The sequence below is a fragment of the Gopherus flavomarginatus genome, chromosome 17 (assembly GCF_025201925.1).
Source record: "Gopherus flavomarginatus isolate rGopFla2 chromosome 17, rGopFla2.mat.asm, whole genome shotgun sequence".
Classification (NCBI taxonomy): Eukaryota; Metazoa; Chordata; order Testudines; family Testudinidae; genus Gopherus; species Gopherus flavomarginatus.
Window position 1 is genome coordinate 20,254,345 of NC_066633.1, and position 13,623 is coordinate 20,267,967.

The following is a 13,623-nucleotide window of genomic DNA, read 5'->3' on the forward strand; positions in this document are numbered from 1 at the left end:
ACCCCGCTTCAGGGGCCCTGAAAAACTCTCGTGGGGGCCCGTGTGGGGCCCAGGGCAAATTGCCCCACTTGTCCCTCCCTCTGGGCAGCCCTGCTATACACTGAAATTTCCCCCTTGTACTCAAGGCATTATGAACCAGACTGTATATAGATGTCTTTGATAGGCATATGCCTTTTAATTAATTAATGGTTTTGCCAATAACCACTTATAGCTTAAGTTAAACACTTTTCCTACACCCCAGCCCTGGCAGAAGCCACAAGGCAGCAGGGGAAGCCCCTATGCCTGACCCCATCTCCAGGAGATGTGCCTGGTGGGGCAGGAGAATCCACAGCACTCTGCTCTTAATCCCCTAAAGAACCGCAGGATCCAAAACTCCATCACGGCCCTGGGACTGGAGGAGCTCTCACTCCCTGGTACAGCTGTGACACAGGGACAGAGCTTCTCCAGTCCTGGTGCTGTGTGGGACAGCAGGGTGGATGGGAAATGAGCCAAGGAGTTGTGGGCCCGGCAAAATGGTGGGGAGCCCAGGTGTAACATGGCTGCGATCCTGGGGAAGAGGACGAAAGGGATAAGGCCATAGGTGGTGTAGCCAGTGAACAGGGTGGGTAGGGGCCCAACAATTGCTCTGTCCAAGGGCCCAGATAAACTTTAATCATCCTCTGTGCTCCATCTTCTATGATCAACAGAGGGGAGATTGTTCCATTCAGCAAAAGGAAGAAAGGTTGTTGTTGTGCATACCATGAAAGAAGCCCTGCAACTCTTTAAAAGGTATCATGACAGGCCGAGGGTGGACATCTAGGAATATTGAAAACCAGGAATGCGCTGACATCAAAATACTAATGGCCAGGGATGACAAAAGACATTGCCAATTGGGTATGTAAAGTAATGAAACAAAATGCTGATGAATGGTATTTACAATTGAAATAGAAGTTCAAAATGAATGAAAGAAATATAAAAGTATATTTGGTGTGCAAATGTGAACTCTGTTCCCTTGTGATACTATTTCCATAACGAAATGTTCATGTCATCATATTGTTCCATCAAAAACAGGTTGCACAGTGTCTGACTTGCCAGAAAGAGGGAAAGCAATCAAATCTGGATAGCACCTTGAAAAGCATAAAGGTGAATTTTTGAATCAGACACGTTATTGTTTATCATTATCCATGGTTATTTCTGCAATACAATGAGGGTTTGATTTTGAAACAAGTACAATGCATGTAAGTGGCACAGCATAGTGCAGCAATTACCTCTAATACGCCTTCGCACTGGCTGGGGATATTTCTTCTGCTTTACTCTGTTATTGTTTTCAATCACTCATTCCTGTACTTCTTTTTGTTTGTTTATTCTTTCTTTCTTTTTCTTCTGCATTTAAAAGTGGGCTTTCATTTGGATTCTATGGCTGTTTTAACCATATTACATTGTGTGCTCTGCTTCTGACATATGGGTTCATTGAGAACATTTAGTAATAAACATGTGAAGTATGACTGTAACTGGTACCCTTCTATGTAGGTCACTCGGATCTGGGAATTGGTGGGAATGGATTTAATAGGACCGTTACCAGTAACAAAGGATGGATACCAGTATATACTTACAGCCATAGATTATCTTTCAAGATGGGTGGAAGCCTTTCCACTTAGAAATAAGTCGTCATTTGAGGTGGTACAGATCATGTTCAGCATGATTCTTCGACGTGGATGCCCACAGCGGATACTGACAGATCGTGGTGCAGAATTCAATAATAAGGTAATGATTTCTTTTTTTCTGGTTATTTGTACTATGTACTCAAACTCACTGTCAGGTCACCCATAGATCTCAAACAACCACCATCTTTTCTTTTTATATATATAAACTGCTGTTGGTCACCATCAGTGTAGCTATAAAATTATTTTTCTTCATATCTAACAAAGAAACGAACAACTACTTGTTTCCAAAACAAATATGAGAAGACAGCTATTCCTGTTGCTAATTACACATAAAAGTAGTGGCCCATACGCAAAGGAACATTCCTCTACACAAGTCTATATGTATGTTTATGGTGTAACTTTTTTTCTTTCAGCTTAACTTGTATGTTTGTAATAAATTGGGAATAGAATGTAGCTTCACCAGTCCGTACCACCCACAAACCAATGGCTTGGCTGAAAACGCTAATAAATCCATAAAAAGGTAAGTGAATGGTGGGAATCGTACAGTAATAATGGCAAGTAGAATGTGCTATACTAGAAGATGCAACTCACAAAAAAATCTTCAAAAGCAATGTGTTACATGGAAATCTTTTTCATTACGTATTACACCTTTTTGATTGTGTATGATCTGTTTCAAACAAGACCTTACATGTGACTTTCTTTTCTTAAACAATCAAATCAATGTGCCTTTGTTACAGAGCACTGCGGAAGATGGTTGATAACAATGGGAGTAACTGGGATAAATTACTTGAACCCATTTTGTTTTCTTTGCGAACTAAAATACATGCAACAACAAAAATTTCACCTTTCCGACTAATGTTTTGTGATGACGCAGTGTTTCCAGAAGATGTCTTAGATAATTACAAGGTAAGTGTATGTTATTGCCAGCACCTTTCATGTACATATGGCATTCTGTGTGCCTTCATTTTACAAATGCAACCACTTCTCCATTTGTTTACAAAGATCCCAGATCTGAATATGTTCGGGGAAGATTTCTGCAAAGAGTACAGCATGAATATGAAATCGAGACATGACGCTGACATTGCGCTGGCCCTAAGTAACATTGCTAAAGCACAAGAAAAACAACAAAGACATTATGCTAAAAGAAAGACTTCTAAATATGGGGAAATAACATTTGAAGTTGGGGACTCTGTTCTGTTACTGAATGCTAGACAGAGAACAAGAAAAGGAGGAGTATTGGAATCTAAATATCGGGGACCATACAAAATTATGAGTGTTGAAGGTAAGAGAGTGAAATTACAAACCATCTCAGGGAAACAGTTAGGAACCATGTAAAGTATTGCACACTTAAAACCAATAAAAGAGCCAACAACATTAGCTGCTGAAAGCACATCAGAGGGAAAAACTGGAACTGAAATTGGAGTTGGTGACACTGAACCAGAAACACCCACGGAAGAGATTAGAGAAGTGGATGGCACTGTATCTCATGACAGCAAAGTGGAAAACATAGAGGTCACAGCAATAGAAAAAGAGGAATATATAGGGCAAGATGTGTCAAACAATGATACAAGTGATGCTGATGACAGTTTTGATGACATGCTTACAGAGGAAGTGGAAGACAAGCAATGGCTTCTGAAAGGTAATTGGATACCGCACCTTTCTTAAACACATTAACATACTTTATAACTTGAACTATATTAAAGGTTTTCATGTACAAAGTGGCGGCATTGACAGTATTAAAGCAGAGAAAAAGGAAACTGTATTACCATGCATGTAATACGTGTTAATATTTTTTTCCTAGTAAAATTGGTAATGACCAGCAAACACACAGAGAGACTGGAGGCCAAAGTGAGAAACATAAAATTGTATGGCTCTTCATTTCATTGCCTGAAACCGAGAAGCTGGATAAGTGATGAGGTACATTTAAGTACCACTAAACATGTATTTGTTGATGTGATTGATTACTCAAATACCATCGTAATTGTGCTTTTCTTCCATCATGTGTTGTAGGTTATTTATGCATTTTTGAGCTGTGTAGTTGAGAAAGCAGATGCAAAGGTAGGCTAGTTACTGTGATACATGACACAATACACTGATGCACTAAGTAAACAATCACGGGAATATGTGGCACAACATATTTAAGTCCAAATGCCCTTGAAATATCAACAGACACCTGAAATTTCAACATTTCTGTGTATATACTGCTGCCAAACATTTACTAAAATGTATTTGGAGGTGCATATCGGACATACAATAGAAGGCCACATTAGTTCTGCTGTACAGTTCAGTGGGTCCATTAACTGAACACAAGTATGCGAACAGCTTAGTCACTTTTTAAAGGAAGTAAGACAGAGCACATTGATTACAAATCATTTTGTTTCTATAGGAGTCTCTTACATATACGTATCTGATTTGTAACACTAAGGATCCATTTCATGTCTGTCTATATTAAATTCATTATGTTCTTGACGTGCCACAATTATTAATGCAGTAATAGCTTTGTTGACTGTCAACAGGTACAAGCCATCTCATCAGTAGTTTCCACTGCCATTCTCTCAGGCAGAGCTACACAAATGAAAGTGAAGGTAAATGTTAAAACACTTTCATACATAAAATGAAAAAAGAACAATTTCAGTCACTGAGTTAAACACAGTGTGACAGCAAATACAATGATATGTTTGATGTGGGGGAATAGTCTAATAGTAATACATGTAATGAATTTGGGAAATACAGTATAATGTATATCTCATGGTTTGCCTCACTGGAAACTATAATTACATTTCTAATTTCTTTTAAATAAAAACAGAGTGAATTACTTCAAAATGATATATTACTGCTTCCTTACCACACACCAGGTCATTGGGTTCTTGCGGTAAGATGTTTTGTATTGTGCTTCTGGATTATGGGCAATAAATGTGGCAATAAATAAGAGATTTGTAACACAACTATCGTAGTGGTGATATAATTTCCCGCGCTGCGGGTTTTCAGGGAGTTCAGTGCATGCTAAGGAAAGTGGAATGTGATTGTTAAAAATAAATTGATACTGTCAATTTACATTGTTCATGTAGCATGGAACAATACATTCTGTAAAGAGTTGATTGATTTCACAATATGCTTATATGTTGTGTGTTACTGTTACATTACAAACGGTAATATGTGAATTGCATACTGATTGTTGATAAATTAGTATACATTTTTTGAAATAATCACATTACTAATACATTTTATGAATATATTTAAGCTTACAGATAGCCTTGATGAAAAAAAAGGAATTGTTAATAATTGACCCCTTGTGTGATGAGATCAGATATGAAAGAACATGCCTGAGGAATTGGAGGTGATTTATTAGATACTTACTTTCACAGTGGACACTAACTGTTCCACTGCAATTTTTTTTAAAGGTAATGTTACAATAATGGGAATAATGTCTTCCTATTAGCTACACATGAACATTGAAACAGCACGTACTTGTACTGAATGTGCTTAATAATGGACTTTGAGTGAACTTGTGTGATGTGGCTCTGGGGACCGACTTCACAGAATGTGGACACACACGAAACAGTAGCATGTTGCATGATTGAGAATGTGTTATTATCAACATGGGGCACAGCAACTCAGGTGACACACTGTGTAAGCGTGAGACAATAATATTAAAACAAGTGTGTCTATATGTGAGCAATAAGTCATTTCAATGACTAAGTAAAAAGCGAGAGAATGGATTTTTATCTATGTCCAGAAACCAGAGTGGGAAAAAAAGGAAAGCAAAGCTCATTTATGCAGTCTGCTAATGTACTCTCTAACAATTTCAGAAACTTCATCAAATGATTAACTAGTAAATCCTCATCTGATTGGAACAGTAAAATTGTGCAGCATCCCAGACAAAGTGATGGCCACAACTGTGGACCACTCATCTTAAAGGTATTGAATACCAAATTGGCATTATTATTGGTTATGTATGTTTAATTATCCATGTTGAAAGTAAATGCCAGAGATTACCAGCGGGCACTGCACTGGTGTCCTTGCCAAGGTGGATGGGGGTGGGCTTGTGGCCACAAGAAGGGATGGATTCTCCAGTGGCAGGTGCGGTGCTGGGGGACCAGATTCTACCATCCAGCCCTTCCTGACAGCTGCTGTTGCAGTGGCCAGGAGCACCAGGCCCTTGTAAATCACTGTAACCCAGAGCCCCTTTTGGTCCCCCACAGTAGGCAGCCCTGCCAGGAGCATTTAACAGCATTGCCAGACCCTATGGCAGGGCCGCCGATGCGGGGGCGATGGGATAAAGGGGGCAGTGCTGTTAAAGCATAAAGCACTGCCACATTGGAAGTGTAACGTCAGCCATGTATGGTCTGGAACCAGTGGCCAATTCTTACCGGTACACCGGACCAGCCCACTTTCACCTATGGTAAGTATGAGGTTTATTCTAAATATCAGTGTTGTTAGTTTGCAGAAACATATTTGCAGCACAAAGACATCAGTACGGTGGAAACAACACAGAAGGCTAATACTGCGTTTAGAAGACATATAGCAATTCTTCTAATGAAGGAGTCAGGTAATTACTTTCTACCATGTATTGTGGACTCATTAGGCACATGTGAGGATAACATGAAGAGTGGAATTTTGTCACATAACAGACAGTTATCTTAATACCCCTAAAGTGGGATATCTCGCAGGTTTGGTTCTGTAATGGTGACTATGAATCAATAATATCTTTAAGTACACAAAAATTTTAATGGGGTGAATGATTACTATTGATCGACCAGTTAAATGAAATTTGAATTTTTAGATACAGGTGTAGTAAAGTTAAAATCTGAAAAAATTATTCCAAAAAAAGGAAAAGATATGTGTTCAAACCATTGACTGGATTACAATATTGACAATTAATAAATCAAGATTAGTATTTTCAGTGTTGGTCATAACGTATTCATCATTTCGTAATGCTATATTTATTTTTAAGAACGCGTGGAGGACTACTGCATATACTGCAACCTTATCGACTGTGAAAAAGAAAGTGAGGATTGCACGATGGTAAGAAACATAGAATTACATGAGAAATATATGCCATAAACTGCGTAAGGATCATGATCCTTGTAAAAATTCCACAACATTAAACATTTTCTTCATGCCGATAGTTATATATTAGGTAATGTTCACATGTGGAAGGAATAGGATGAGTGAATGCAAAGTATGTATAACATAACTTCTGTGATTTCATTTCTTAATTGTTACTTATCAAAGGTCCAGTGTGATTCTTGCAAGAGGTGGGCACACATACCATGCATTACAGAAGGAACCAATCAAGAAAACCTGACATATGAGAAGGAGTACAACTGCAAGACATGTGCATAGTTCACTTCATTACCAAAAAAAAAAAAAAGGCAATAAAGAAAACCCATTGTTTAACTGCCTCTTGTTCAAAACATAATGCAACCCAAAGAAATATATTTCTACGTATACATCAGATTAAAATAAATGTTTTTGATGTTAAATATATTTTTCTCTCTATTTCTGTCCATATATATAATGCAAACTATAACATTGTAAAAGTCATTTTAAAAAATGAAAGTGGTGTCATCATAGGCGTGCTCCATACCCCCAAACCTTACCTCCCTTTTCACGTATTCACACGCAAAAAAGCGAAAGAGCGAGACTCGATCATCCAATAGGTCAATTTGGCCCATTAGCCAGGAAGAAGCAGATCCTGAGTGTTTTCGACCACAGACTCCATCCCTCCCGAATTGCAACCATCCCCGGACCAGTGACAGGTGCATAGGCAGCCATGTCATTGGAACTAAGCAAGGAGGAAGCCAGTGGAAACAATGAGAGGGGCCACTCTGGTTATCACCTTGGGGTCAGGGATGTGCCCTGTATCCCCAAACCTTACTTCTCTTTACACGTATTCACACACAAAAAAGCGAAAGAGCGTGCCTCGATCACCCGATAGGTCAATTTGGCACATTAGCCAGGAGGAAGCAGATCGTGAGTGTTTTCGACCACAAACTCCATCCCTCCCGATTTGCAACCCCATGGACCAGTGGAGGAAGCAGATCGTGAGTGTTTTCCACCACAAACTCCATCCCTCCCGATTTGCAACCTCACGGACCAGGCGGCAGCAATTCTTGAGCAGGAGCACAGATGGTTTCCTTATGTGGCAGAAACTGAAGCTAGTTGGAAAATGGGAGGGTTGCTCAAAGTGATGTTACACCGGCCCTAGGGGCTCACTGCTGCACTGTGTGGACCTCCCCCCAAGGGATGTTCTTAAGGCAGGTTAAAGTAGCAGCGAAGGCACAGCCAGGGGGCCTGTAACTGGGGCTAGCAGCTGCAGGCCAACCCCCGGCTGCCCCACTGCCGCACGCAGGCTCAGCCTGGGACAAGAGAGCCAAGAAGGGCGACTGGCTGCCCCAGTGCAGCGCCACCGCTGCCTGCCAAGCCCGGCGGGACACGGGGCCCTGCTAAGGGCAACTGGGAGATCAAAGGGGAGCCAGCGAGTGCCTGGGCCCCCACCTGGCCAGGCCCCAGCCCCGGGGCGCAGCGCGCACAGCCCGGCGCAGCAGCAGCCCCGGCCGCCGCCGTGTCTCAGCCCGAGCGGCAGGAGGAGCCGTGGGCCGATCACCTGCGCCCTCTCCCGCAGCGTCCGGGCTCCTGGCCCGTCTCAGCCCCCGGGCAGCGCGCCAGGAAGGAGGAGGAAGCCCCGCCTGCTAATGCAGCAGCCCCAGCCCCAGCCCCAGCCCGGCGGGCTCCAGTTCTGCGAGGGCCGAGCACCATGGCCAGGAAGGTGATCGCGGTGCTGCTGCTGCTCTGCTTCATCGGCGTGGTGGGCATCCTGCTGCTGTGCCTGCCCACCAAGGACCTGCGGGAGCCGCCGGGCTTCAAGGTGAGCGGGGGCCACCCAGAGTGTGGAGAACACGGGGGAGCCCGGGGCCAGCCAGGGCCGGGAGCCAGGGGAGCCCAGAGCCCGGGGCCAGGGCCGGGCAGAGCCGGAAACCAGGGGCGCCCGGAGCCCCGGGGCCAGGCAGAGCTGGGAGCCAGGAGCAGCCAGAGCACGGGGCCAGCAGAGCCGGGAGCCAGGAGTGCCCAGAGCCCAGGGGCAGCCGGGGCCAGGGCCAGCAGAGCCGGGAGCCCGGGGCCAGCAGAGCCGGGAGCCAGGAGTGCCCAGAGCCCAGGGGCAGCCGGGGCCGGGGCCAGCAGAGCCGGGCGCCCGGGGCCAGCAGAGCCGGGAGCCAGGGGAGCCCAGAGCCCAGGGGCAGCCGGGGCCGGGGCCAGGGCCAGCAGAGCGGGGAGCCCAGAGCCCAGGGGCAGCCGGGGCCGGGGCCAGGGCCAGCAGAGCCGGGAGCCCGGGGAGCCCAGAGCCCCGGGGCCAGGCAGAGCCGGGAGATGCTGGCTCAGGGATGCCCAGTGCAGAGGAACCGTCCTGTCCCCCTGCAGCAGCCAAGTGAACTCAGAGGCAGCACAGGGAGAGCCCGCGTAACGCTGAGCTCGGGGCCCGTGGGGCGGTCCCTGCAAGCTCCCTTCCCTGCGAATGTTTTTATTTTCTTATTAAAAAATACATGACTAGAAAACTGTAGCGGGTTTAGCTGCAGTTCCCCTCTCTAGGAGCAGCTCTAGGAGCTTGATTTTTCCCGAGTTGAGCGCCCACTGTTGTGTGGAAGTCACTGCGAGCTGCGGACTTCGCCAGCCCCTGGGCAGAGCCAGCCCCGTCTGAAAGAAAAACGGGCTGGGTTATTCTTGCAGAAAATTTTGATTTTTTTTCCCTGCAGAAATTCAAAAACTGAACATTTTCAGGTGAACCCCCTCCCAAAATTTGATCCATACCCCAAATCATCTGTTTTTTTGTCCAAAATCTTTTGAATTGGGAGTATTTGAGTTTTCCAATGAAAAATCTAAATTTTCCACAGAAAGCAGATTCTTTTTGTGGAAAATGTTTATTAGTCGAAAACCCAATTTTCCATCCAAAAACAGGTTTCTTGGAAAACTTTTGACCCGCCCAAAACTGAGTTCAGGGATATGTTGCCTTTTCTGAAGATTTGTAGAGATCACTAAGATCAGTGGTTCCATACAGCTGTTAGGAGAGGCAAGGGTAGCACATTGCCAGCCGTTCATTTTAGAACTAGTAATTTCCTAGTAATTATTACCCCCTTGACAACATTGTGCTTGTGTTACAATCCAATCTCCCACCAGACTGGTATAAACATAATGGCCAGATTCTCAGCTGGTGTAAATCATGCTAATGCCATCAGAATGAAGAGATGCTGACTGACGCCTGCCCCACATTCACTGTAGTTTATGTAGTTTTGAATGACTTGTGTCTCCTGCAGTTGATTCCTCACTGGGTCTTTCCCTTTAACAAACTGTATTAATAGTGATCAATATTTTATTTTGTCGCTAGGGCTTTGGGGAACTTTTCCCGAGGTTTCGCTACTGTTAGTGGCTTTTGAGTTTCTGAGCACTGCTGTGGTTCTGGTATCGTTGGGGGAACATGTATTAGCTTCTCAGACCTGCTCTTACTTTCCTTGTGCACCTCCCAAAGCCAAAGGGAATTAGAGTGCCCAGGGAAGGCAGGATCTGATCACTGCCGGGTCCTGATTGTTCTCGGAAGGGCTCCACTTTCCTTGAGGCATGATGACTAAAGCAGGGCTTTAGAAAATCAAAACTAAGTCAAGGCTTTGTGCTGTCCCTGGATCGAACAAGCGCATTCAGGATCCACTGGCAGTACGAGGCACAGATGATAAACTCTCTTTGTTCCTCTGTTGCTTTACGATACCTGCAGGCCCCCCTTTCTTTTCCCCCTCAAGTTGTGCCTAGCAGGCAGGGTGCTCTGCCCAAAGGATGAAGTGCGTATGGGTGTTTGGTTTCTGGGGCTATGTTACTGGGGTACAGAGCATTTCTCCTTCACCTACAAGACTCTGTACAAGTTCTGTCTAGGCTGTGAGCTAGGGGGTTAATTCCCTGCTCGCGTACACATCCTCACACTAGCTTGAGTAGAAGCAGTTTCGGGCAGGTTTGTACTTGGCATGGCTAAGCCGCGTCTCTGCTGCCAATGTGCCCTCATGCTATTTACACTGCTGCCTGCTCTCCGCACACTAGCAGGGCATGTGCACACGAGCACGGGCATCGCACCCCAGCTCATAGTGGAGATGTAGCCTCAGTCCTTAGGCTCCTGAGTCTCATTTGTAAAAGTGACTTAGGCACTTAGGGTCACGTCCTCAAAGATACTTAGACCCCGAACTCCCACTGACTTTCAGGGAGATATAAACTCTTAAGAGTCAGATTTTCAAAGCTATTCAGGACCCTAAAGATGCAGATAGGAGCCTAGTGGGAGTTGCAGATGCGCCTCTTGGTGTCATGAGCTGCCTAAACAGCTTTGAAAGTCTGGCTCAAAGTTACTTTGGAAAATGGCTCCTAGGTCACTTGAGTGCTTCTGAAAATGTTACTCCACAACCATAGTTGAGTCAGGGAACCCAGCTACAACACTGTTCAAAGCCGTAGTGTAGACGAGGCCTCACCATAACTTCCCCCCTTTGCTACAGCTTTGAAGTGCTCTGTAACTGGATCCCCTGCTGTAGCCTGGCTGGGGCCTAGGTCACTGACTGAAATCTAGGTGTGGCTGGTGGACACTTAAGGATCTCACAGTGGTTTGAAGGCCCCTGGGTCAAGTGAGTTGATGGCCCCAGTCTAGTTCCTAAAAGACACACCTCCATGTCCCAAACACCCCCATTGCGACTGGCGCTGACCAGCGCCCTGGGGAGCTGCCACTTCCTGAATCAGCACGAGCCATCCTCTCTCCTGCCCCCAGCATTGGCCCTGCCAGGTCGGGGTTGATGCACATTGGCAGGGGAGATGGCAGTGTGCTGCGCTCGCTGTGCCTGGTCTGTGGGGAAATGGAGCTTTTCAGCAGCTCTGAGTCTTCTTCCAAAGGGGAGTGGGGGGATCTCCATCACTTTCAGAGACAATGGGGTGCCCACCCAGGAAACCAGATCGCTTCTGCGGCCCTCTTTGTGCAGATGCCCTTCATCACTCAGACATGCCACTTGGCACCTGTCAAATGGAATCTGCCTGGGCTTTTATACTGTGCCCAGCACTTAGTGTGTGCCTAGCTGTCTATCCAAGTACTTACCTGAGCAGCTCTCACTCTTCAGTGCTTTTATGCTCAGAGCATCCTGGGGTGGCTGGGCAGTGCTCTTACCCCCAGTTTACTGGTGGGGACTGTGAAAGTAGAATGAATTATATTGTAAAAATAAGAATAGATTAAAGAAATGTTGTATGTACCTTTAAGCAGAGATGAGAAATGTTGAAATACAGGTGCCAGGAAAAGAAACATTAGGCATAAACAGTGGTGCTTATGGCGAACCATTAATAGAAGATCAGTAATAGTAAGGAAATAAGATATGCATGCCTAGCCCAGGTAAACTTATCAGATTCTGCTTCCTTTGTTATCTTGTTAAGTTCTCGCCCTTTTGTCTGTATAAATAAGAGAGTTTGTGTCTTGCATGGTGCTCACATTATCTGGGTGTTATTAGCAGAGCACTGTGCAAATAAAACAGAGTGGTCTGACAATCTGTGAGTCCTGAGTCTAACTTTGACAGGACCTGAGGCTCAGAGCGACTATGTGATTTTTGCCAGGTTCTGTCTGCACTGCACCTGGAGATGTGAATCCAGCTCAGGCAGACCTGGTCAGAGCAGTGTGGCTATGGCAGCAGGAGAGGCTAGCTGCCCCAAGTGCACTCCCAGCCAAGACCCCCACAGTGTGCTCAGGGCAGCCACCCCACCTGCAGCTCGCGGAATCACAGCGGTGCCTCTGGTGTGCATACATCTACCTGAGCTGGAAATCCCACCTCTAGCTGCAGTGTGGACATCCCCACGGAGAGTCCAGCAGAACAGGGGACTGGAACTTAGGTCTCCATGTCTCCAGCTAACAGTTACAGAGAGAGCGTAACTGTTCATTAGCTGGTTTTAAACCCCTGCTTTCTCCCACTTCTCCTCTAAGGCAGTCATGACTACGTTTCCCCTCCCCTCTCAGCGCCCCACTTACTTGGGGCCTGACCCTGTGTTTCTTGCACACTCGGCTCTCAGAGAAGTTGGCAGCAGTTCCAAGTGCATAGATAATGCAAGATCAGGCCCCTGATGTTTGCTATCTCTGTTTGCAACTTTCCCACAAGAAGTGCTGTGTGATGCCACGGCTGGAGAGCCCTGCCCTCAGGAGGGCAGTAGGTAAATACACCCGGCTAGAGAGATGGAAAAGAAATGAAGAAACTCCCTGAATCAGACTCACTGCTAGATAAAACCTTCCCCAAGTCTTCTGTGAGAGCTAATCAGCTGGGCAATAAAAACTGGGTATGGGATATTCTGGGAGCTTTAACGAAGTCAACGGGCCTGATTCTGATCTCACCCCCGTGCAAGTTGGAAAGGACTAAAGTTAGATAGGTCTGAGGGGGGAACTGGGCCCAGCTGACCTGGCTTGCACCACCTCAGAGGAGCCTTAAACTGTGACATTCAGCAAATGCTGACAGACAGGTCTGTGCTTCCCTTCCAGTTTCTAATCTCCCCTTCCTAGGAAAGTGCGGTGAGGGATGGGGGGTGGAGGGGAGTGAACAAGCATGGTCCTGTTCTCCCTGCCCTAGAGAGGAGAAGTAGTGTTGGCAGTGGGGAGCATGAGCTGTGGCTTGCCCTCCCCCATGGAAGAAATGGGATGATACCCCAAAGTCAGGGTGGGGCTCTGTAGGGCAGCCCTTTGCCTCTACTCTGGACATGGTGCTTGCCCCAGACGCTGGGAATGGAGGGAGCCTCTGCAGGAGCCCAACCCAGTCATCTGTCTCCCTCTACCCCCAGCTCACTCTCTGTCTGCCCCCGAACCCTGTGGAACTGAACCCCAGCAGGGCCTCCATGCAGTGTGTGTGTGTGGGGGGGGCATGCAGAACACGCCTGTCCACTCCCCCCGCCACAGGCTCTCTTCAGCAGGTGGACACAGAGGCACATGGAACAAAAT

At 45.9% G+C, this 13,623-nt stretch overlaps 1 protein-coding gene and 1 long non-coding RNA gene across 3 annotated transcripts in view; both read left to right on the forward strand.

Annotated features, from left to right (window-relative positions):
• The first annotated feature begins 3,006 nt into the window (after positions 1-3,006).
• LOC127036030 (uncharacterized) lies at positions 3,007-7,133 on the forward strand. 2 transcript variants are annotated; one of them, XR_007769988.1, is made up of 9 exons: positions 3,007-3,282; positions 3,445-3,560; positions 4,160-4,228; positions 4,450-4,515; positions 4,892-4,980; positions 5,453-5,561; positions 6,084-6,192; positions 6,598-6,668; positions 6,879-7,133. It is a non-coding gene; the product is annotated as an uncharacterized LOC127036030 (long non-coding RNA). The 2 variants fall into 2 exon arrangements; XR_007769989.1 differs by lacking the exon at positions 4,450-4,515.
• Positions 7,134-8,268: 1,135 nt separating this feature from the next.
• Positions 8,269-13,623, forward strand: part of ENTPD2 (ectonucleoside triphosphate diphosphohydrolase 2) — a 45,051-nt gene continuing 39,696 nt past the window's right edge. The window contains exon 1 of the mRNA XM_050926365.1: positions 8,269-8,514. Coding sequence (XP_050782322.1) covers positions 8,404-8,514 — 111 coding nt within the window. The 5' untranslated portion in view covers positions 8,269-8,403. The remainder of the gene's footprint in view (positions 8,515-13,623) is intronic.